At 37.4% G+C, this 25,684-nt stretch overlaps 2 protein-coding genes across 10 annotated transcripts in view; one reads left to right on the top strand and one right to left on the bottom strand.

Moving 5' to 3' along the window:
* The window catches only part of tmtc3 (transmembrane O-mannosyltransferase targeting cadherins 3), a 33,317-nt gene extending 29,460 nt beyond the window's left edge, over positions 1-3,857 (bottom strand). The window contains exons 1-4 of one of the 2 annotated variants that reach the window (XM_055008933.1): positions 3,715-3,790; positions 3,347-3,429; positions 2,724-2,937; positions 2,181-2,399 (exon numbers count right to left, since the gene is read on the bottom strand). In XM_055008933.1, the coding sequence (XP_054864908.1) occupies positions 2,181-2,399; positions 2,724-2,912 (408 nt within the window). In that variant the 5' untranslated portion in view covers positions 2,913-2,937; positions 3,347-3,429; positions 3,715-3,790. Of the gene's footprint in view, positions 1-2,180; positions 2,400-2,723; positions 2,938-3,346; positions 3,430-3,714 lie in introns of both variants that reach the window. The other variant, XM_023263587.3, reaches the window with a different exon arrangement.
* A 33-nt stretch (positions 3,858-3,890) lies between these two features.
* cep290 (centrosomal protein 290) overlaps positions 3,891-25,684 on the top strand; it is a 45,243-nt gene continuing 23,449 nt past the window's right edge. Inside the window, exons 1-25 of one of the 8 annotated variants that reach the window (XM_055008930.1) lie at positions 3,891-4,598; positions 4,982-5,059; positions 5,268-5,337; positions 5,480-5,535; positions 6,086-6,220; positions 6,731-6,784; positions 6,947-6,967; positions 7,598-7,744; positions 8,312-8,494; positions 8,744-8,833; positions 11,199-11,321; positions 12,425-12,445; positions 12,594-12,717; positions 15,597-15,769; positions 16,121-16,283; positions 16,378-16,478; positions 16,584-16,650; positions 17,816-17,937; positions 19,189-19,264; positions 19,470-19,603; positions 21,574-21,735; positions 23,047-23,196; positions 23,286-23,401; positions 24,002-24,104; positions 24,596-24,826. In XM_055008930.1, coding sequence (XP_054864905.1) covers positions 4,494-4,598; positions 4,982-5,059; positions 5,268-5,337; positions 5,480-5,535; positions 6,086-6,220; positions 6,731-6,784; positions 6,947-6,967; positions 7,598-7,744; positions 8,312-8,494; positions 8,744-8,833; positions 11,199-11,321; positions 12,425-12,445; positions 12,594-12,717; positions 15,597-15,769; positions 16,121-16,283; positions 16,378-16,478; positions 16,584-16,650; positions 17,816-17,937; positions 19,189-19,264; positions 19,470-19,603; positions 21,574-21,735; positions 23,047-23,196; positions 23,286-23,401; positions 24,002-24,104; positions 24,596-24,826 — 2,805 coding nt within the window. In that variant the 5' untranslated portion in view covers positions 3,891-4,493. The remainder of the gene's footprint in view (positions 4,599-4,981; positions 5,060-5,267; positions 5,338-5,479; positions 5,536-6,085; positions 6,221-6,730; positions 6,785-6,946; positions 6,968-7,597; positions 7,745-8,311; positions 8,495-8,743; positions 8,834-11,198; positions 11,322-12,424; positions 12,446-12,593; positions 12,718-15,596; positions 15,770-16,120; positions 16,284-16,377; positions 16,479-16,583; positions 16,651-17,815; positions 17,938-19,188; positions 19,265-19,469; positions 19,604-21,573; positions 21,736-23,046; positions 23,197-23,285; positions 23,402-24,001; positions 24,105-24,595; positions 24,827-25,684) is intronic. The other 7 variants (XM_035945136.2, XM_055008929.1, XM_035945133.2 and 4 more) reach the window with 7 other exon arrangements.

The following is a 25,684-nucleotide window of genomic DNA, read 5'->3' as shown; positions in this document are numbered from 1 at the left end:
GCCTATGTGTCTGTCTGTACAGTGCTAGAGTGCAGCTTTAAAGCCACAGCATTCAACCCAATGCCACTTTGGAGCCTTAAGATGTTGTTATGGAGTACACGAAATAATTGGTATTTGAAGATACTTGTAGATACGAAAGAAAAAAAAACCTGAAGTCTCCACAGAAAAAGACAGATAACCAAATAACACACCGAGTAAGACATGGGGATACACAGGGACTCTTTGTACACTTATCATGAAGGGACCTTCAGTGCTTGGAGCATAACTCAAAAACAAATGATCCGTTCAGAGACAGATTCCAGACGGCGATAACATGAAGGGCATTTGCTGGACTAATTCTAAGGGATCATTTGTGAGGCAAATTGTTTCCATTCAAGAAGTCTGAGAGACTCTGCATAGATTAGAGAACACCATGAGGAAGATTGGAGCAGTGGTGCATGCTGTGTAACAGTAGCACTCCACCCCAAAAAGCAGAATGTTTTCTTTGTTTTTTACTCTGGTCAAGGCCTGTCTGGTCATCAGTTTAGCTGTGTTGAATAGGATGAATTACAAGTCCTAATTGGGGAAGAGACTTTTCAGACAGACGAATGAGATCAGGTTTAAATAATCAACAATAAGGGAAAGGTTTTCAGTTTCTTATCAGGTTCAAGAAACTTTGTGGTCTTGGTAACATCTATGATAAACAAATTAACAATATTTGAAATTTCAAAAACAATATTAAAGCAAAAGCTTCTGAAAGATTTATATGCAGCACAAAATAACAATACCTAGAAAAAAAGGACTGATAAACAGTGCTCTATACACTGAAGGGGTTTAAATGACACTTGCAGTAACTGGAGTTCCCCTAATCTTATTATAAGTGAATTATTAACACGGACATAAACACATGCGAGGATGTCTTTGATGAAAAATAATCCCATGCTCAGTAAGCCATAACAGATGAGATTTAACAGGTTTACAATTGTTTCACCTTGTGTTCACCTCTGCATTATTATTTTAAAAGTTGTGCCAAAAAAGGGATTCTGAAGTAGTTTCTTTAGCAGTTGTGGTGAAATCTTCAGCATTAATCTTGTGGAGAAACCACATAGCTAGATAAGGACATTAATCTGACAGCCTGCACCAAAACCAAGGCAGTGTGTGTCTACTTTGCCCCTCCCTGCAGAAAGGAGCTGGTGGGCATGTTAGAGCAACTCTAAGGCAGGGATGTATCCTAAAATCCCCCACCTCTGTTTAGTGATGATATGTAAAATATGCGCATGTACACCCAGCTTACATATTAAAACCTGTTTCACATCTTGCACTACGTGTACATGATGGACCTCAAAACTATGTCCCCCTGTCAATATGAGCTCCAGTGATTTCTGCCCCAGTGTCTTGACCTTTCTACTTTTTTGTCATGTATTTCTGGATGATTGTACTTAACTATACAGTCAATGTGGTTTCTCATATATTTTGCTATACAGTCCTAGATGGATATCTATGAATTAAGGATTGTCTTGCGACAGAGCCTGGTTTAAAAGTTTTAAAAATGTGTATTTGGCTTAGATATTTTTTTTGCAATTTATGCTCAGGTGAATGATCAAACAAGTGACTGGTGCACTGGTGATGTGTGGCTGATGATACTGCAAGACTGCCTGACTGCTGCTTACAGTGTGGATGTAACAATCCTGCCTAAGCACTTGTACTACATTCCCATGGGGTCATTCCAGTGTGGCGTGACATCACTTGATGAAAGAACGTATTTATATATAAAGGGGAGGAGAGATGATGACTACAGAATTTCCTTTCATAAAGAAATGATATAAAACTGCCACAAAATAAGCTTTTGAAGTTTCCGAAAGAATCTTACTCTACCTCCTAATAAAACAAACAGCATATTATCAGTGATTACTTTAAGCTACACTGGTTGTCAATTAACAACCATCATAAATTCTTTTTTTCCCCCATACCTAATGGCCCAGTAAACTACATTAAATTTTGATCCCTGACTAACTGTTTCAATCCAAAATGCATCACATTAAAAACTTAATGATATCATTTCAGTGGATTGAGAAGTTCTGTCAGACTTTCAGGCTGGCCATTAAGGCCATTAAATGAAAAAAAGTCTACATGACTCCAAGTTATTTTCTGACATAATACACATCACATAATATTTGCTCACCAAGCAAGTGCACACTTACGGCTTCGGTGTGGATGGGGTGCACAGCAAACAGCAACGCTGCCACCAAGCTGGAAGTCTTGTCCAGGAACGACCGGCACACTCGCAGGAAAAGCACACATACAACAGCATGTAAAACGACATTGAGAAGATGGTAGGAAGCTGCACTGAGTTCACTGAAGAGGTAGTTCAGTCGGAAGGTGAGTACGGTCAGGGGTCTGTAAGATTTATGGCTCCGCTCCTGTGGTGGGACACATATTAATGCTGTCAGATGCAGATCAGTCCGGTGGCTGAGAGCCATTAAGGCTGGCACACATTCAGTGATTGATTGATTGATTCATTGAGCGATTCTTCAAATTAACCTTGAAGTCAAGTTAACCCTAAAAAGTGACAATCAAATTAATTTCCAAGTTTCACTTAATAACTACTGTGCAATTTATTAATCTGAATGAAAATGTGATTAAGCTAACAATGATTCCAAATATAACTGCTTGAGAGACACCATTTCATTTTATTCAGTGCGACAAAACAGTACACTAGAAGTGCATTATGGATCATGACTCACCTCAGCCATGGGTGTTCCCCAGAAGTCATTGAGGAACAGATTGCGGACAGGGGTTGAGGGCCTCAGGTCCTTGTTGTCAAGAATTGCGGACACATCATCAAACACAAACCCACATGACAGACTGTTCCAGTAACACCCCACTACCAGTCCAGTCAAAAGTAAAATCTCCTTCCATGACACGACAGCCATTGCTGTCCAAAGCCGTCATTGATCACTGGGTAGGAAAACAAAAGACATGAATCTAATTAGATGGAAGAAGATTTGTAAAACAGGTAGCTCATTATTCAGATTCATTTCCTGATTGGTCTTATGTTTAATTCATTATTCTTTACTAACAATGCAACCATCTAAAACATATTTGTATGGCAAGTTTATAAAGGCGATCTCACTCACTAGATTTATAAATCCTCGTGTTTCACAATTCTTCCTAGTCTGAATCCTTGTCACAGTATTCATTCTCCGTTTTGGTGACTTAAAATCTGTCATGCCAGCGTTATCCCTCGCGTTACCACCCTTATAACGTGCCTCTCTGATTGATAGGGCTGCATATTTTTCTAGTTTCGAATTTAGGAAGGTGGCAGCTGAAATAACAAACGAATACAACTAATAGTGGGAAAATGTACCTCACATGCTAAGAAATCTAATAGTCCAGCAACCGGTATAGTGACAGCTGTCAGCTTGAGAGCAAAAGCAATGGAGGGTGTACCTAAACAGCAATGTAAAAAAATCATTATTACCCATTTTACCATTCTAAAATAGTTATCTAAAGCAGGTGTAGCGGAATTTAATAAAATCGATATTGCTACCAATCGATCACGGGACTATAATAGCACATAAAGTCTCGTACAGCATGTTAGGACAATTTCAGACTAGCTAGGGCAACGTAGCATTAGCTAACGATAAAGGCAATTTAGAAGCTAATGCTAACTAGCTAGCTGCCGGTTTTTACGTTGGCTACGGTCGACACACAAGTATATAACGTCTTACTTACCGCGTCTACAACAGGAGAGACGGCAAGGCTGATATCAAAAACTTGGAATGGCAACACACACGGAGAACACAATTCATGAAGCAGCATTTGTGCTAACTAGCTTCTACGCATCATCACTATCACATCCGGGGCAGAGGTGACCGCGCAAGTTGAACGGTAGCTCGACAAGACTCGGTCCTTTTTGACGAACCGAAGTATATAAGGCCAGTACCAAGTTGTTAAAACGCGACGTTGCAGTGTTCTGTCTGCCTTACCGCTAGAGTTTGATGAAGTTTCCTTCAGTGGTCCACATGCCGGTTTTTGCTGGTTCATTTTCTTGTGTGCTAGCTTAATTAGCTAGCCGGGACTGTTGTTGTCAGTTGTAACCTAGCAGCCAAAGCACTGCAGCATGGACATCTTTGGGTGGAAGTTTACTGTCATTTTAACTAATTTTTAACCTACATTTGGAATCTGTCATGTCTATCTTATCCTACCGAGTGAAGTTAAATGATAACAGACATCTTTTGTTTGTTTGTTTTTTTTACTTTAACCTGCAAGTCCCAGCCTTTAACTAGCTAATTCGGAAAAGAGGTGTAACGTTGCATTTTGTTTCCTGGCAGTTGGTGGTGTACTTAAACGTCCTTACAAAATGTCCATGAAGTTAACCTAATCTGAGGAGTACAGCAACGTTTAGCCATTGTTTCCTGGCCACAAGGAGCTAGTTATGACTAATCACCGCGCAGTTTACTCAGTCCTAAATTAGCTGAAGTTTCACACAGTATATACATACTGCATCCAAGATGTCTGTTGCTCTAGACTGGGACAAAGCGTCCAGAATTGACCCTGACGCCATCATTCACCATCAAAAAAAAGAACTGGATGATGTCTTCAATATGATCCTTTCGGTAACTGTTTACACACTTTACATCATACTATAGTCATGCTTAATTTCTGCTCAGTTTGCCCAGCACCAGCTCTTCTCTGATGTTAAATTATAGATAATCTGAGTCTGTTCATCTATGATAGGTACATGTGCACAGAAAGACTATTGTCCTAATCTGAGATTGTTATTCAGGGTATTACAGTTTCTTGCTAATTGGTTTTGTCAACAAAATCTACTTATCAGTCTGTTTTGCTGTGGCTGTCCACACTGTAGCAATACTATTATATATAACAAGTATATATTGTTTTGGTCCTGGCTGTTGTGCTGTATTGGAGCAGTGTTACTTTGAGTTTAAATAACGCTACAGTTGACTGTTTTTCATTTTAAATCACTTTTTGCATACAGGCAGATGTTTGGGGGGTGAAGGATAAAGCTCCGGAGGACATTATTCACATCCTCAGAGTGTCTCAGGCCCTGTTGAAGGTGTTAAGATTTAGTATTTCTATATTTCAATCATTCCCATACACATCTGTTAACAACCCCACTCACATATGTAATGTATTAAGATTTCAGAATATTATGCATTATTTCGTGCATATTTCAGCTTACTGACCTTGATGCCTTTTGTGACGTGTTGCCTTATTTATAGGTTTGTTATTTTAAACCTGTCTTCCACCTTTCTGTTTCTTAGATCAATAATCAAGAACTTGATGGCGCTTTGGTCTTACTGAAGGAAAGCGAGATGCGGCATAGTAAAACTGGTTTGTGCACAGTTAAAGTTTGTTAGACATTTTATATATATATATATATATACACACAATATATATATATATATATATACACACACACACACACACACACAAAGTTCTGTTTACATTGTTGTTTATGTCTTCTCTACTGTAGAAAAGGAACTACATGCAAAGTTGGCGAGGCTGGAACAAGATCACAAGGTACTGCTTGTGAGTGTCTGTTAACCTGTCTATGTACTGTACTGCATTTGTGCATACTAATACAGTTTGTTTTATGTCGTGCTTATTTATTAAGCTGCTAAGCTGTTGTTTTTGTGACAGGGACCAATGTAACCAGCATAACGAATGCAAAAAAACTCATTCATGTGTCACTTAAAATCACTTCTCATGCAACTTTACTTCCGGCAACAGTGCCAAACCTTCTAACCAATCACTGAGTATATCCCTGGCCACAAAGGGATTGGCTGTGGTGATCACTGAACGACAGCACCTAAGAAGATTACAGCTAATTCCTTTCACGCTCATAGCAATTATTTCTAGTTTCAGCTTGATTATTAGTTTGATTTTGTTAGGTTTTTTGTATAAGCAGAATTGCAGTCCCACTGATTGCTTGGCCTAATTTGTTGTTTATGAATTTATTAATGACAGTTCATGCATATGTTGATCCTGTAAACAGATGGAGCTGATGAATGACTAAGAGATTTCTTGGTGGGGGTTGTTTGGGTGTTTGTATGTCTTGTTTCTGGTTCCTACGGCTCAGCAGCCCGGCACTGGGCCAGACACTCGCTTTCTTAGAGATGAGATCCGGCAGCTCGAGAACCAGCTGGAGCAAAGGGAGAATGAACTGACCCAGTTAAAGAAAGAAATGGGCAAGGAAAAGAAAACCAACAAGGAGGTACAGTATGAGCATGCTCTCCATAGTTCCCATGCATTGTGTAGTGTATTGAGTCCTGCGATGACCTACAAAGACATTATGCTGGTTTATACTTTAAAGCATATGCTACTGAGGGGGATTTTTTTATCCTTTAAAAGACAAAAATTGAGTTTTTTTGTTTAACTGTAACTGTATCACATCTACACCCATTGTGTGTGTTGTATTGACCCGCCAAGGGTTATTTAATATAACCCAGTAATAAATACTTCTTTTTTTTTTTTTTTTAGAAATAAGTCTTTTTAAAAGCAAGCATACACAAGTATAACACATTTAAATTATTTGACAAATAATCTGTTGTTGAGCTTAACATAGTAGACATTGTTTGCGTCCAGTATCCAGTTTATTTCCATTGATTAATACTGAGGTGAATACACTGGATCAAGGCTATGTCCAAACGCAAGTGAAACAAATATGAAGTGTGCATCTGGTGTGGTTAAATTGTTACAGATTTTCTATGTTTTGTTTTCTTAGTTGGTTGTACGAGCAGAGGAGGCTGAGGATGAGGTGAAGAGGCTGAAAAGAGAGGTATGCAACAGCTGCCCCAACAACACACTGAATATTTCAGCACATTATAAATCAGTCACTGGATCATCAATTCTTATGTCATTTCATACTTGTGTAGTTTCATGTGCTCTACCCTTGTTTGCTCATCATTTTGTTTTTATTTCTTTCTCTTCCATTGGATAGTTAAAAAAGCTTAAAAAGAAGGTAAGAGATGTAGGAAGTGTAGTTAGGTCTCATTTACTTAAGATAAGTAAGAATTTGGTCGTTTTTGTGATTGTTTAAAAGTGTAATTGAACCCATGCTTGGAGTACACATTTTTTAGACTTCTCTACTGTATCTGTATCACTGCTGTGGTACTGTTACTGTTATTTTGCCACAGACTTCATAGAACTCCGTAAAAGAAAGTAAGATGATGAGAGAAGACTACATGAGAGATTTAAATCTGAACAGGTGTTATTTAAGATAAAATAACACAAGATAAGATAAATGATTATTGCCATAAAGAAATTTCAGCATATGAGCAATATACAGTTGTATTGGATTTGACACAGTTTCTGTCCATAGAGTAAACATGAGCAAGTACATCAACTTACCAGCTATGTTTTTTTAATCAATCAAATAACTGTTTGGTTTATAAAGTCTCTGGACTGGTTATTTGTCAGACAACCAGTAAAAAAGATAACACCATTTATTTAACTATCAAATGAGGAAGAAAAGCAGAAAATGCTCACATTTCAGAGGCTTCCTTAAAACTACTACATTTCTGTATGGTTACAGAAAATGTGATACAAGTCTGTTTCTGATATGAATTCTGTTCTCCCTGCATCACATCAGAATGAGCAGCTCCAGCAGGACGTGGACTTCTATCGTGGAGAGCTGGAACAGAAAGAGCCAGTACCATCCAGAGATGAGAATGCTGAGGCTCAGAGAAAGCTCACCTCAGCCAATCGCCAGCTTCACCAGTACTTGGACGACCTTCAGGTGCCTTGTAAAACAATTTGTGTGATGCATCTAGTAAATGAGGCAACAGGCTTTTTTTTTGCCAATATTCCCACTTCAGACTCTGACAAATATCAAAGTTCTTAAAGCCCTCAGTGAAGGGAAATCCTTAAATTTATGTACTTTCAAAAACATGCACCTTTTAATGACTTATTACTCCACCAAGGAACACGGCGGAGTTATGTGATGATTGCCATATGTTTGTCTGTTTGTCTTTCTGTGTACAACATTACTCAACAGATTTGGATGCAGTTTTCAGGGAAAGTCAGAAGTGACACAAGGACCAAGTGATTAAATTTTGGCAGTGATGCGGCTTTTAGTCTGGATCCACGGATTTGTTAAGGATTTCTGTATCATTGCGAGATAGCGGCATGGCATCACTGTAACTATGACTACAAGATGATCACATGATTGCGATCTTACAACAAATCCACCACTGCAGGCTTATCAGGACTTATCCGTCAGAAATGATAAAACAACTGAGCAGCTTTGGCAGAGTGCTGCGCTCTCTGAGTATATCATTACTATATTTTCTTGTCTATTCATTAGCAAGCAGAGGAGGAAAACCTCCACCTGAAGACACAGAATGAGCAGATGCAAAAAAGTCTGGAGGAATCTGTGAAGGAGATGGAAAAGATGACAGACGAGTACAACAAGATGAAGATTGTTGTGCAGCAGACTGACTCCATTATGGACCAGCTCAGGAAAGAGAGGGATCACGCAAAGCTTCAAGTAAAGAACCTCCTCACTGAACTGCTCATGTTGTTCTTTGTTCTGTTTCCATCCCAGACCTCTAGGTGGTTGGTAAAATATATCATGCTGAGATTGAGTGCCTCCATTTATCATCTCCCTCCAATATTATCACATATGTGAACTGTAATATCGTCATAAAAGGCTGTGATGTGGAATCTTTATGACTCGATGTATTTTGTTTGTGTGAAAGGTAGTGAATCACACCTCTGTGTGTCTGTTTTTGTGCAGGTCAGAGAGTTAACTGACAAGATTCATAGCATGACTGAGGAGAATGACCCTATTATGGCAGCAGTCAATGCCAAAGTGGAGGAGTGGAAGGTGGGTGCAAATCAAGTGCCTATTAAAGAGAGGGGTTTTTTTGTTTGTTTTTTTCTTTAAAAACCGACAAACCTAAAAGCAACAACTTACAGAGCTGCACAAAGCAAATGTCAAAGTAACCTGCATAGCTTTTGAAACATGTATTTTAGCTAATGTTGATTGCAGAAGCTCATCTAGTAACACAGAAACCTTTTTTGTAAACACAAACTTTAATCTGCCATTTAGTCACAGGAACTGGAGTCTTAATTTAGCTCCTGGTGTCAGCAAAAGTCCCTGCTCTGGGGTGGACAAATTCATCATGTTTACAATTTGCTGTATAAAATGTCACTGATTAACAAAGACTTCATTTGAGACTGCTGCAACTCGTGTACAGTTTTGTTCACAGTGGTATGAATGGGAAGTCTTTTATATTTTCATTGATGTTTAAAATCAAATTAAGTGGTCAATTTACCAACTTGCCAAAATGCAGCACTGCGTTAAATGGAGGAAAATTGAGAAGAACAAGGTCCCTGCTTTCAGCCTTCTTCTGCATCTGTGCTCTTGTGTTCTTTGCAAGGCCAGAAGTCTGACAGTATTAAAAAACTTTAATGCTTCTTCAGACTAATTTTGCTAAACCTTACAGTTCTTAAGAAGGAATAATAATAGGAATGTGCACATGGGACTTACAGTACTTCCTTAATTGACACTATATTGCCAAAAGTATTCGCTCACCCATCCAAATAATCAGAATCAGGTGTTCCAATCACTTCCATGGCCACAGGTGTATAAAATCAAGCACCTAGGCATGCAGACTGCTTTTACAAACATTTGTGAAAGAATGGGTCGCTCTCAGGAGCTCAGTGAATTCCAGCGTGGAACTGTGATAGGATGCCACCTGTGCAACAATAACGTTTCCTCGCGCCTAAATATTCCACAGTCAACTGTCAGCTGTATTATAAAAAAGTGGAAGTGTGTGGAAACGACAGCAACTCAGCCACCAAGTGGTAGGCCATGTAAACTGACGGAGCGGGGTCAGCTGATGCTGAGGTGCATAGTGCCAAGAGGTCACCAACTTTCTGCAGAGTCAATCGCTACAGACCTTTAAACTTCATGTGGCCTTCAGATTAGCTCAAGAACAGTGCTTCAGCAGAGAGCTTCATGGAATGGGTTTCCATGGCAGAGCAGCTGCATCCAAGCCATACATCACCAAGTGCAATGCAAAGCGTTGGATGCAGTGGTGTAAAGCAGCTACCACTGGACTCTAGAGCAGTGGAGACGCCTTCTCTGGAGTGAAGAATCACGCTTCTCCATCTGGCAATCTGATGGACGAGTCTGGGTTTGGCAGTTGCCAGGAGAACGATACTTGTCAGACTGCATTGTGCCAAGTGTAAAGTTTGGTGGAGGGGAATTATGGGGTGGGGTTGTTTTTCTGGAGCTGGGCTTGGCCCCTTAGTTCCAGTGAAAGGAACTCTGAATGCTTCAGCATACCAAGACATTTTGGACAATTCCATGCTCCCAACTTTGTGGGAACAGTTTGGAACTGGCCCCTTCCTCTTCCAACATGACTGTGCACCAAGTGCACAAAGCAAGGTCCATAAAGACATGGATGACAGAGTCTGGTGTGGATGAACTTGACTGGCCTGCACAGAGTCCTGACCTCAACCCGATAGAACACCTTTGGGATGAATTAGAGTGGAGACTGAGAGCCAGGCCTTCTGATCCAATATCAGTGTGTGACCTCACAAATGCGCTTCTGGAAGAATGGTCAAAAATTCCCATAAACACACTCCTAAACCTTGTGGACAGCCTTCCCAGAAGAGTTGAAGCTGTTCTAGCTGCAAAGGGTGGACCGACGTCATATTGAACCCTATGGATTAGGAATGGGATGTCACTTACGTTCATATGTGAGTCAAGGCAGGTGAGCGAATACTTTTGGCAATATAGTGTATTTCCTAGTGCTCATTAGTTTCCTATGACTAAGACTTTAATCAATTAATTGTGAACTATTAAATTCATTAAAAACCATTTTGATAGTCAAAAATCAACTTAAGTTTCTTTCTAGTGAAAAATGTCAATATTTTCAAGATATTCCTTCTCTGCGACAGTCAACTCTTAGGGCTGTTGACAAAACAAGACATTTAAGGGCATTTTATTAAGCTTTGGGAAACACTATTTATCATTTTTCATCATTTGCTGATGCTTTTTTAGACCAAACAACTAACTCACTAGTTTGGAAAATAATCAACAAATGAATCAGAAACGAAAATAGTTGTTAGTTGCAGGCCTAGCATTCATCATGATGCTCCTTTACTGTCCACGTTTTTCAACTGTTCTAATAGCACAAGTCTCCTGTTGTGCTGATGTGACATCTTTTCCTCACACATAGAGAGTGCTGTCTGGGAAGGATGATGAAATTTTGGTATACCAGCAGATGATACGTGACCTGAGGGAAAAGCTGCGTTCAGCCCAATTGGACTTGGACAAGAGCAACATTATTGCCTTACAGCAGGTCTGTTCTAAAATTGGAAAGAAAGTATTCATCATGTATTATTGCATTCCTTGTTTTGCACTGAATGTGGGATATTATGTTATCATGCAGGTGCTTATATCTGTCAAGCTCTACATATGAAAGACATTTACAGCAAAGGTTCACCTTATATGGTAAATGTTGTAGTCAGATTTTGGGACACCTTGTGCCACACAACTTGTTATTAGTGCAAGTAACTGTTGTGCTTGGTGATACTACCATTTAGTTTCACATTATCATAGAATAGATATTTATTCCATCTACATCAAAGAAAGTGTGCGAAAAAGGACTTACACTACCTTCCAAAAGTTTGGGGTCACCCAGACAATTTCATGTTTTCCATGAAAACTCCTAATTTTACTCATGTGCAAACATAATTGCACAAGGGTTTTCAAATCATCAACGAGCCTTTCAACACCATTAGCTAACACAATGTACCATTAGAAAACAGGAGTGATGGTTGCTGGAAATAGGCCTCTGTACCTCTATGTAGATAATCCATTAAAAATCAGCCGTTTCCAGCTAGAATAGTCATTTACCACATTAACAATGTCTAGACTGTATTTCTGATAAATTTAATGCTATCTTCATTAAAAAAAATGCTTTTTGTTCAAAAATAAGGACATTTCTAAATGACTCCACATTTTGAGCCATAGAGCAGTTGCTAATAAATGTATTATTGGACTTAAGTTGTAACATCATTACAGTAACTAGTTATGTATTGATTTACCAGGGAAGCAGCCACAGGATTTGCATTAGAAGGAATGCTCAAGAAATTAAACTCATATAAATATTTAGCCACTCAAAAAAACCCATATATATATATATATATATATATATATATATATATATATATATATATATATATATATATATATATATATATATATATATATATATATATATATATGGGTTTGTTTTTTTTAATTTGTGTGTACATGCCTTTATTTACATCCTTTGGAGCAGGGGTTTCATGTCTTGCCTCTTCATCCATCTGTTTATGTTTTACTTTTTCCTCTTTTTGCTTCCTATCTTTGTCTCATCAACCTGTCCTCCCTTCCATCTCTATTGCTGCCCTGGTCCAGGTTATATATGAGCTCTGCGGTGTAAGTTTCATCTGTCATGTGTCTCTTATCTTGTGCCTCTGTGCCTCTCCTCCTTTTCACTTCATAAATTCCTTGAATGTTGAAATTGCCGATAAGTGTGTTACACATAAATCCTTCTCATTTTGAATTGCTGATAAATGTCCTTAAGGCCGTCCAAGAGAGGGATAATCAAATCAAGATGCTGAGTGAGCAGGTGGAACAGTATACGGGGGAAATGGAGAAACACACCCTGCTTATTGAGGAGCTGAAGACATCCACAACCAAAGAGAGAGGTGGGTTGCTCCAAGTCTAATATTTTGAATATGAGAACCTCAGAGCCCCTTTATACCAAAGATATTTAAGAAGACATCATACAGTTTATTTTATCCAAAATAAGAGGAATTTCCAGACATTCTCTTTTTTTTTCAACTCTATTGAATGGAAAGATTTTCTGCTTTTCTCTGTTTCTTGTAAAGTGAATATCTTTGGATTTTGAACTGTCGGTCTGACAAAAGAAGAAATTTTAAGATGTCACTTTGGGCTCCTGGAAATTTTGATATTGTACATTTTAGAATTAAACGACAATTAATTGAGCTATTAACTGATTAAATTAGTTACTGCCACCTTTCTAGAATGGTACAGAAATTACAGGCACCGATGAACAGGTTATGTGTAGTAAGTTGTGAAGCACAGGAAAATAAATATGAGGACTTTTTCTGGTCCAGTATTTTTAAGAGGCATTTAGAAATGTGTGTTTTAAAATTAAAATGACTATTATGTCAAAGGACCTGGACTGACCTAAATGTTTGGTTCAGCCCCATTGCTCTAATTGGCATTGTTTTTGCCTACAGGCCACAGATGTTTTCACTGAAAGCTAAAAAGTCAGATATATGCTACTTGTTTAAAAAAAAAGTCACACACTAATATTTTGTTGAACTGTCTTTAGCTTTGAGTATGGCATGCATTCACTGTGGCATCATTTCAATAAGCTTCTGCAATGTCACAGTATTTATTTCTGTCCAGAGTTGTATTAATTTTCTATCAAGATGTTTTATTGATGGTGGGAGAGTCGGACTGCTGTGCAAAAACTTTTCCAGCACATCCCAAAGATTGTAAGTGGTCCTGAGGTCTGGACTCTGTGGAAGCCAATCCATGTGTGAAAATGTTGTCTCAAGCTCCCTGAACCACTCATTACTCTGCCAAGGAATGCGGCGGAGTTATGTAATGATCAGCGTACGTCTGTCTATGCGCAACCCCCATTGACCTGTAGGCACAAGGCATGATGAGTGCATCACTTCTTACCCTGATGCGCCCATTGCTTTGGAACAGGGTAAATCTGGACCCATCAGACCACATGACCTTCTTCTATTGCTCCAGAGTCCAATCTTTATGCTGCCTAGCAAATTGAAGCCTTTTTTTCTGATTAGCCTCACTGATCAGTGGTTTTCTGAGAGCTGTACAGCTGTTTAGTCCCAATCCCTGGAGTTCCCTTCGCATTGTGCGTGTGGAAATGCTCTTACCTTCACTACTGAACACAGCCGTGAGTTCTACTGTTGATTTCTCATGACATGATTTCACCAAACATTTAAGTGATCTCCGATCACTATCATCTAAGTGTTTGTTCTGACCACATTTCTTTCTCAAAGAAAATGGTTCACCACTTCCTTCAGGTTTTAATAATGTGTTGGACGGTTCTTAACACGATTTTAGTAGTTTCAGCAATCTCCTTAGTTATTTTCTTTGCTTGATGCAGGCCAATGATTTGACCCTTCTGAGACAGATTAACATCCTTTCCATGACCACAGGATATGTCTTCCAACATGGTTGTTTAAGAAATGAGAAGCTACTCACTGCATCAGCTAGGGTTATATATGTTGTTGCCAGCAGAAACATATTCATCACTGCAGTAATTATCCAATGGAAGGCTCTTACCTATTTGCTTAGTTAAATCCAAGTGACGACTGTTTTTTTTGGACAGGCTGTGTATTTTCAGGACCTGATAAGGACCAAAACACAGCAAACAGGACCAATAATGTTTAACTTAAGTTGTTTGGTTTGCGAAGTTATGACTCCAAATGAGTGCTAATGTCGCCCTGTGACTGCAGGATGGGTACAATTTGTTTGCAAATATATCACCTTTATCAGATGATACTATGTCCTGATAATGTTATGTTAATGTTCTGCTACTCTGAAGTTGGCAAAAATAAATAAATAAATAAATAAATGTATGTATGTATGTATGTATGTATATATGTATGTATATATATATATATATAAATAATATATATATATATGTATATATATATATATATAAATAATATATATATGTGTATATATATATATATATATATATATATATATATATATATATATATATATATATATATATATATATATATATATATATATATATATATATATATATATATATATATATATATATATATATATATATAAAGGCTGCTTACCATTGCAGGGGTTTTGGTAAAGGTACAAGCTTAGCTTTAGATATTAGGTTAACAGTGGCATGATCTCAAATTAACCTCTATTAAATCTTTTGTCATTCAATAGGTCAGTCTTGATATAGCCTTAAAGTATAGCCTGTCAGTAATTATGGCAGCCTTCAACAAATTATGTGGCTGATAAACACAGATGAATTCGAGATATGTAAGTCTGTAAGGGTACTTAGGCTTGTTATGATGTGACCTAGAGGATCTAACAAAAACATTTGTATATTGTGTGAGCACCAGATGGTTACTTTTGTTTGCAGTTAAATACACTACCATTCAAAAGTTTGGGGTCACCCAGACAATTTCATGTTTTCCAAGAAAAGTCACACTTTCATTTGTGTGCTAACATAATGGCACAAGGGTTTTCTAATCATCAATTAGCCTTTCAACACCATTAGCTAGTACAATGTACCATTAGAACACAGGAGTGATGGTTGCTGGAAATAGGCCTCTATACCCTTAAGTAGATATTCCATTAAAAATCGGCCATTTCCATCTAGAATATTCATTTACCACATTAACAATGTCTTGACTGTATATCTGATTCATTTAATGTTATCTTCATTGGAAAAAAAATGCTTTTCTTTCAAAAGTAAGGACGTTTGTGAGTGACCCCAAACTTTTTAACGGTATTGTACATATTTTGCTTTTTTCCCCTCAAGGCCTTCCGGCAACCACACAGCACAAGAAGATGGAAGAGCTGAAGTCAAAGCTGGAAGCTGCGGAGACCAGAGCAATGGAAGCAGAGCATATTGTAAAATTAGCAGAAGCTCATGCTGAGGAAAAAGACAAAGCACTTATTGAGGCTTCAAACCGCTTGAGCCAGTATGAGTCTGTAAGTTTGCAAATACCGGTTCTATCCCCATTTGTTTATAACTTTCATCAAAGATATGTTTTCATCCAGATCGAATGAATTTAGATTTAATTTCCCAGAAGTGATACTTGTGATTTTGTTTTTCTGCCCATCCTCATCTTAAATCAAGACACAAAAATGACTGTGACTGTGGTGTTATCAATAGGCTTTTTTGAGTCTACAAGCACAGTATTTGTCTTTCACTATGTCTAATTGCATCCTAATTTCCCTTTAAAAAAACAAAGAAAGGTTTAATAACAAGGAAATAAAGAAGTGAAACAAGACATGATTTTTCATGGAAAAGTAACAAAAACTCTATTTTTCACATTACAGGGTATTTATGGCCTGGAAGCAGCCATCGTGGATATCAAAGAGTGTAAAAATCAAATCAGAGTTAGAGATCAAGAGGCAGAGACCATGATCAAAGACATCAACCAGCTTGAGATGAGAATCAATGACCTCATGGATGAAAATGAGGATTTCAGAGAAAAACTAGGTCCAACTTTTTAAAAAAAAACTATTTGTCTATTCAGACAGTAATAGCACTTACTTTTACTTTTCTATATTACTTTTGTTTATTGACTCCCAAGGTCTGGAACCAAAGCAAGAAGTGGATCTGACAGAGTTCAGGCGTGCCAGAGAGCTCAGACAACGCCAATACAAAGCAGAAAACCAAGTCCTCACCAAAGAGGTAAAAGCAGAATCACAAAAATTAGAACAGCTGGTTTTACTTTATAACTGCTACAGTTTATGAGCTCCTCTCACTTCACTTGTTGATTTGTTTTTATTTTTTTAGATTGAACGACTTGAAGAGGAGAGATTGGAGCTAAAGAAACAAGTTCGACGGATGGTGAAGGAAAGAGGTAGAATCATGATGTTAAATAGTAACCGTCATTGTTTTGAGTGTATTGTATTGTATTGTTTCTATTGTTTAAAATCAGAGGTTTACGTCAATTAAAATGTATTGATGTATGAAGCATTTGGATGCAGTGATATCTCAGATGTCACTTGTCTGTCTTTCGCAAAATGTGTGGGTGTGAAGTGGCTCTTTGTGCTGAAGCATTTTAATAGTGACATTTCAAATACGTAACCTTACCAGTTTTGTACAGCTTTGTGTCATTCAGACATATGTGACTTTTATTCCTCACAGCTTTAGGGATATGATTGGAAATTTATGAAAAAAGCTGCAATAGTTGGCACCATTTTCCTGGATATTCATTTCTTTCTGTTCTTTCTATTGTCAGATTCTTGTTGTTAAAGGGTGTCTTTAGTAACCCTAGTTGTGCTGTAAAGGGTAGATAATTTTTAATGACTGATCTGAACTGACAAAAAACTTCTCAGTCTCTTGAAATTTTCCCTTCATAAAGTGTTTGGTGGTTTATCTAAGTGACCTGATGCGTATGGAATTTGGTACTGATTCTCATGTTTCTATTCTAGTTTTATTTTTACAAATGGTATTGAACTTATTGGTATTCATTTAGGCGCTGCTGTTAGCTTATACTTCTTATGCACTCATATATGTTCTTGGTTTATTCTCTTGTCATTGTAATCTTTTCTGAGCAATACTTTGCACAAAAATTTTCTTTGGAATGAATGAAGTTCTGCCTCATTTTGTGAGTTGAAAATGACAGTATAGAAATTTTGTTTTTATCTTGATCCAAAAAGTATTCAGCTCAGATATGGAAATGTTATTGAAATTAATAAGTTGATGTTTTTAAGATTGTGTCGTGACTTTTACAGAAAAGTGAAGCTGTGTGCTTATTCTGACATGAGGCGGACACTTTTAATTGCTGTCAGAATATTGGAGTGTTGCATTTTTGAAAGGGACAACTTGCATTCACTGTGCTGATGAGTGATGATGAATAGTTGAAGGCAGCAACTTTGCGACTTGATCATGATCTGATTTTGTCTTTGCTGGGACGGATAGTGCCACTTCTAGCTAATTTGTACAAACCAAATCAGTGTAGATGACTTGTTAAAAGTAATAAACTTGACAGGATTTCTTCTTAACATTGTATGTTTAATCAGCTGTGCCTGCAGGGGGCCCACAGTCAAGTTTGCTGCTAGAAGAGGATGTAAGGCCCAGCAGAGCAGCACAGCAGCCACTCAAACAGAGTAGCACTTACATAGATGAAGAGATCAAACGCAAGGTAAGCCTCTGACATCACTTCTTGGATTTTAACTTCAATTTTTGCAGCTGATTGCATGAAGTATCCACACAGCATACTGGTTTTGTAGTTGTACACAAAGTATGGGGTCACTTAGAAATGTCCTTATTTTTGAAAGAAAAGCATTTTTTTCCCAATAAAGATAACATTAAATGAATCAGAAATACAGTCTATACATTATTAATGTGGTAAATGACTATTCTAGCTGGAAACGGCTGATTTTTAATGCAATATAAGGGTACAGAGGAACATTTCCAGCAACCATCACTCCTGTGTTCTAATGCTACATTGTGTTAGCTAATGGTGTTGAAAGGTTAATTGATGATTAGAAATCCCTTGTGTAATTATGTTAGCATATAAATAAAAGTGGTTTTCATGGAAAACATGAAATTGTCTGAGTGACCCCAAACTTTTTTTTTGAACAGTAGTGTAAATCAACAATATGCTTTGATTATTTTAATTGAGACATTTTATCTAATTTTTATCACTGAAGTGAATTCCCCTCTTTCAGACATACTCGGTTACATTATTGATGCGCCAAATAAAGAAAGCAAATACCATGAAAAACACGATTTAAAAGTTAAACAAAGTCATTAAAAATTAAGATAGACTATAATGGAAGGCGATGAATAAGTGAATATTTCAAGTGCTAAAGAGCTGTACATAGTTTGATGGCATTGTAGTTGATGCAGTACATTCACATCTGTTACAAAAAGGTTTTCAAGACTCCCTCTAGTGAAACCTTGTTAGCATGTCCATATGACAATTTTGTTATGCTAGAGCAAGCATCATGAGTAAAATAGGAAGTCAACACCAGGACTGAGCATTTCCACCAGGAAACCACAGTGTAATGACGACAGTCTCAAACACACTGATTCAGACAGATAGGGTTTCGTATATGACAAGCTGAAGGAACCAGTCCTGTCAGTTTGCAGGGTGGAGCTTTCTGTATCATTATACTTGAGAATCAGTTTCTGAGTTGAACATACAAGGGTGAATTACTCCAATAAAACAAGTTGCCATTGTGTGAGAGCAGTTTTACAAGCAGGGTCTTCGGCGAGCTGGTATGCTGCACATTTTATAAGAAGTCTAGAGTTGCATCTCATTCCTTTTATGAAAGGATTTTAATGGGACAAAAAGCCTTGATTTCTCACTTTGATTCACAGAGCTGAGTTTTTAGGGCTTTTCGATCTTCATTGAAACATTTTAAATGACATTAATTTTGCATTGCAGAATGAGTATCTTGAAAAAGAACTGAGCAAAAAGGAGAGAGAGCTGGAACTTCACAAGGCCCAGTTCCAAATCAAATGTAAGTTCACATGGACAATTTAACACGGTCTGTTCCAGGAAGTGCAAATTTTGTTTGTCTGATAACTGATTTTATAAACAGTATATACATAGAGGATACTTATTATAGTATTTTTTTTCCAGTAAATTAAGCTTCTCAGGAGAATTTAATACCTAAGAGGCCACTGCTTCACGGTTATCATTTCTCCCTGTGTGTTAATTCATAGTGGAAGAACTGTCGAGGGTGAAAAGAGATTTGGAGACTACGCTGAAAGATGTCCTTCAAGCTATGAGGATGAACAAAGAAACCACTTCATGTGACAGTGTTATCTCTATTCCTAGTCTGGAAAGGCTGGCTAATGTAAGTTCCTCTCATGCAATAACGTGATTCGTTTTAAAGGCAGACTAAGTATTCGACACAGTGGATTGTTTCTTTGTTTGTTGATTTTAATATTAATATTGGACACAGAATAGAGCTTAAACAAAGAGTGCCATGATTCCTGAAATAGAATTAAAAAATGATGTCTCACAAATGATTTTCACACACTGTTGTTAATGCAGTGAGGCGGATACTGACCTGCTGGCTAGTTTTGATGAAAATAATGTAACTGAGAGCGTCTTCCAAAAAGTTCCCAGCCTCACCAGGAAATATCACAGTAGAAAGATTGTTATTTTTCAACGTAGTCTCCTTTGATTTAACTGCACTTGGTCCACCATTATTCAAGCCTGGGTATTCCTTCATGGAAGAAGGTGACATCCTGAGCCTTCAGATTCCGTGTGACTGGTGTTTTACGTTGGGAAACAGAATTCAGGTGATGCAGGTCAGGTGAGTAAGGTTCATGGGGCAACAGTTCAAAGCCACATTTGCCTGCTGCTGCCGCCTGATGCTGTGTGGACAGACGCATTGTCCTGGAGCAACAGCAGACAGCTTGAAGCTTTCCTCTCGTTTTATCTTTGTTTGCTTCAACATCAGCGTTTTTGTGGACAGTTAGAAAACAGTTAAGCCCCAAATGGGAGTTATGCCCCTTGTTACTGTATGAGACTGAGAACTTTTTAAGTACCCTCGTATGTTGTAGGCCTTTACTGCTGCAGACTGAAAAAAGAGAAACTTTATCACAAATATCAAATGTAAGTCTAATTTTTAATGGAATATCCTTACTTGGGACTTTACCACAATTTATTATCTGCTTTCTACTTAGACATCAGGATTTATGAGCATGTTTAATTGTTTTTAGTTTAAAAGCAGTTTAAGCCATTGTTTAGTTTAAGTGTGAAAGCAGTAATGGCAAAGTACACATGCCAAGTCTTGTTACGCTTTGTGTCAGAGGAACATTTAACCTAAATAAGTTGTGTATCTTTGCATGTCTTATTTTGGTTGTTTCAGCAACTGCTCAATATTTTTGTCAGTTCAGACTTAAATTCATCATCAAAGATCTGATGGGTTTTGGCAAATATTTGCAAAGTTATCAGCAATTTCTGGTACTGTACCAACATTAGTTTTCAAGTAATCTTGCCTGTCAGCTGTTACTTTGGCGCTGATCAAATCATCAGTCAGTACTTGACATTTCCTTAGCGATTCTAAGACTAAAGCCTGTTTTGTTAAAACTGAAAAGTACTTCTGAAAGAGACAAGCTTAGAAGATAAGCATCAATGGTACACGTATGAGACACTAAGATATTTGTTCCATTACACGTCGTCAAAATGCTTATAGATTTACAATTGGGTTAAGATGTAATGATTAATAGACTCTATTTGCCTGCACAGGTATTTTTTTTTTTTGTTTAAATTCATATGGAAATAATGTTTCACATGTTTCCCACAGACCAAATTTTCAACTTTTGGAGTGCTTTTACAAGGAGGTTAGCTGTGCTCAAAACAATGGACATTGTCTCTCTTTTATTAAGGTGTTGTATGTTGGCTGGTGAAACAAAGGCCTTGTCACTTAGCAACCTAATAAACAACAACTAAACTTTCTTATCGGGTGTACCAGCACATGATAATACAAAATGAGGCAAATTAGGGACAGTTGAAGAGGATGCATTTTTGGCTTTGTTGTCAAACTCTCAGGCACAGCCACAAATGTGTTCAGCACAAGAGGAGATTGCAGGAAGCACCAGGTGCCAGCTACATGCACACTGCAAAGTAATCACAGGCACTGGTCTTAATCTTCTCAGAAATATAATTTATAACAAACAGTACTTGTATGTACATCAGGCAGGCTGCACTTTAAATGATCTTTTCTGTTTTACAGACTGGCTCCATGATTCATCGACAAATGTTATTTGGATTTGTTTTATATAAATTAATCTTCGTTCATTCCCGTTATCACAGGATGTAGATGTCAATAACAAGAGTGGGCCTGAGTCAGCGCCACAGCTCAAGTCCCAAGTACATCAGCTGGTAGGCAGAAATGAAGAACTGAGGCAGGAACTGAAATTGGCCCGTGAAGAGGCAACCAGCAGCTTCAGTCAGCTTGCTCGAGCCAAAGAAAAGGTACATTCATTCAGGCCAAAATGATAGCGAGGTTAAATGGTTGACAGGTGATGGCAGACATCATAGTTGTTTTACCTCAATATACAGTGGTCCCTTGTCTATCGCGGGTGTTAGGTTCCAGAACCTCCTGCAATAGACGAAAATCTGTGAAGTAGCAACCTTATGTTTATTTTATTATTTATTTATTTATATATATATATATATATATATATATATATATATATATATATATATATATATATATATATATATATATATATATATATATATATATATATATAAAGGCTTCATAAACCCTCCCCACACACACTCTTAGTCTAAACGTACTGTTTACAGTACATTTAAAAGACCCGATTTTGAGTCAAAGTGTTTTTATTTAAGTTTAAATGTTGACGTTAAGGCTGTACAATATTATATACATTTATCTGAATAATATAAATGTGAAGCTTAAGACCATACAACAGGATATAGAATTCAAATATATCTTCTGTTTTAAGTAAAACATGCCATTTGACATGTTAAAATGTTAATTTAGATATCTCTTTGACATGTTGCAATTTATGTTTTTGTATGAAGAAGCTGCATTTAATTAGCCAAAACAGAATAACAGATATATTGATTGTAATTATGGATGTCTACAACTGAATCCCCTCATGAAAAGGATGGGAACTTGAACCGATTGCATTTCTGATACGTGCAACATATCAACAAGCTATGTATGGGTTATGCATTTCAGATATGTCAGCGAAGCATTTTAGCCATTTTAGATAGTATTGATTAGTTATAAATGGAACAGCAGATAATTTAGATATAATTGTTACTAATGTCAATATAGTAACAATTGCATTTAAGATATCTGACATATCTGACAGGTATCTATGTTAGAACAATTGTAGGTGTCTGCAATGACCATAATAGCAGTTGATAGGACTTGAATTTCCACCTGTGATAATTATGTGGTAGATATTATTAAATGGAATCACAGTTTACGTTATGAATGAACTTAGAATTATAACATGTTAGAATTAAATTCCAGATGTCAGAGGTTAGTGGTAAAAGCAGACTTGTTATAATAAAGTTACTACAATGGACATTTCTACTAGTTGCAGATTAATTTTTGTTATCAAGAATTACCATTTTGATGTGCAAGAAATGAATTAAGAGTACTGGACATGCCACTAATGTGAAAATTACATAATGAATATGTTGGCCTGAAATTCTGGATATCCACAATTGCTAATACTACTAGTGATTAAATGTTTAAAAAGCCGCCAGGGTTTGCTTTTCATTTTTGTCACCTGTACCCATCAGGTGAGCCAACTTGAAAGTCAACTGAAATTGTTCAGGAAGTCAGGCAGCAGTGGAGCTGTCCTCCGACATCTGACCCTCCCTGAGGGCCTGGAGCCCAGCAGCGCTGAGGTCATCAGTTCCCTGAATGAGTACGCTGTTCAACTTCTGCAGGTCAGTGTCACTGTCTTTTCAAGACCTGTGTAGGAATAACTGTACTAACTGTAATTGTTTCTAATACATATAATGCTGCTATTATTTAGGAGATGACAAACAAAGATGAAAAAACCAAGAAACTTATGCAAACACTGGAAGAACACAAGGAGAGGTTTGCTGTTATCAGCCATCAGCAGGGCCTCCTCTATAAGGAATACCTAAGGTGGGTTAACAAGAGGGTTTCGTGCAGGTTGCATCTAATTTCAGAATCAGAAAAGCCTTTCATGCAAAGTGAGTTCGCACACAAGAAATTTGACGTGGTGTATACAGCTGCAGTACTCAACCAAAAACAACAACATACAGTAAAAGAGTAAATATACAAATCTAAATCTGAGAAATTCTAAATAGAAAATGCTATAAGTACAAGAAGTAAAAGAAGTATTGTGTACGAGTAAGTGTAAACGAAGTACTGTGTAAAAAAAAAAAAAAAAAAAAAGATCTATATTTATTACCAGGGTATTTAAAAAAAAGTACAATTAAAATTACAATATTGCACATGGTTATTAAGGTATTACACATGAAGTTGAAATGTTGTACATGTATTGGATATTGCACTGTAGTGAAACAGGAGTGTTTAATAATTTTTGGATTTATTGTTCATGAGGGATATGGCCTGAGGGAAGTAGCTGCTCCGGTGCCGGGGTGTTCCAGTGTTCAGAGTCCTGAAGCGCCGGCTGGAGGGTAGCAGGCCAAAGCACGTTGTGACCTGGGTGCAACATTAAGTATGAAATTTGAAATAATTTTCCTTTTTTTTTGTTCTTAGTGAGAAGGCAGAGTGGCAAAAGGAAAAAGAGACATTTACAGAGATGAAGAACAAGCTGGAGGAGCAAAAGCAGGTGGATGATGTTAAAATCCAAGAATTTAACGTAAGTGTGACGAACATTTAAAATAAATATTCATTCTACTTAATTACTACAAGAAGCTTTTACCCTTCCCTCTTTACAATGTGGTTCTCCTTTTCTCACACACGCAAGCATGGGTGGTTTATTGTGGTTTCATTTTAAAGACATAGAATTAAATGTTTTACAAACAAGTCTCGTAAAAAAGGTTTTCCTTGAACTCAATAAATTTGAAGTACACATTAGAGAAACAGAACACACATTCTGTCATGCACTATGAATATGAAGAAAAAGTGCTTAAAAATCTTGGGAAGCACAGATTCCAAGAGATTCACAATGTTTGAATAGATGGGTACTAAAAAATGAACACATCAGAAAATACACATACCCCAAGTAAATTTGTAGCTCAAGGCTTTTTTTGTTTCACTGTGCATACCCTACCTTCTAATGAGTATTTTACCCCTATGCAAATTTCATGGAAGGTCAGTTTTATTTAGAGCTTCCATTTTACCCATTAGGAGCTACTAGACACCCTTCAGAAAGACCCAGAAGAAATCAGGAGACAGCTGAGTGAAGCATTTCGCAAGTTGACAGTGCTGAAGGTTAATGAGAAGAAACTGACCCGTCGTTGCACTACCCTGCTGGAGCAAGAGCAGCACCTTTACAAGGAAAACAACAAGCTGAGGGACGACAGCAGCCACATGCAAACGTCTGTCACCCAGAGGATTGGATACCTGCAGAGATACAAGGTAGCAAGAAGCAAAAATCCACCAACACATTCTGTAACGAAACCAATTCCAATATTTGTTTTCTGAAATCAAATTGTAAAATGTGAGCCAGTTCTTTTTACTCCGCCAAGGAATGCAGCAGAGCTATGTGACGATCGACATACGTTTGTCTGTTAATCTGTGAATCTGTCTGTCTGTTTGCAACGTTACTCAAAAACAGTAACAGGTCAGAAATGACACAAGGACCACCTCATTAGATTTTGGCAGTGATGCAGCTTAGAGACTGGATCCACGGATTTGTTAAAGAGTTCTGTATCATTGCGAGATGACGGCACAGCGTCACTGTAACGATGACAACAAGTGAACACTACGTCAACTGCATTGCAGTCCTACTACGAATCCACCACTGCGGACTTATCGGAAATGATACAAGGAATACTGCGCTCTCTGAGTGCTTTTCTCGTTAAAGATTGTGAAAACCCCAAATACCTTACTATCTAATGCAGTTATTTATTTATTTTTTGCATCTATCTGGATAAATAATGACACCAGGTTGCATGTTAGAATAGGAAGTGGCCGTGAAGAGAAACACGTAAGATAGGCAAAAGCAACACAAGCATAAATCAAAACCCACTGGAAAACAATGGTATTTATCCTATGTGATTGACCTTGTCTTTTGGAGCAAGCATGGGTGAAGTATTATAATAATGTCTACATTGCGAAATGCTAGGATTTTCTGTCAGCAAATGAATGAGAAGGAAACTTTGGATTTGTTGTGTTCTCTCTTTAAAATTTGTAAGGTCTTTACATTATTATGTGAAGTGCTATTGGATGGCATATGTTCTGAATTGGCGCTATATACACTAATGTTCAAAAGTT

This window comes from Amphiprion ocellaris, chromosome 3 (genome assembly GCF_022539595.1).
Source record: "Amphiprion ocellaris isolate individual 3 ecotype Okinawa chromosome 3, ASM2253959v1, whole genome shotgun sequence".
Lineage (NCBI taxonomy): Eukaryota > Metazoa > Chordata > Actinopteri > Pomacentridae > Amphiprion > Amphiprion ocellaris.
Note: the sequence above shows the minus strand (reverse complement) of the source record. Positions and strands in the feature narration are given on the sequence as shown.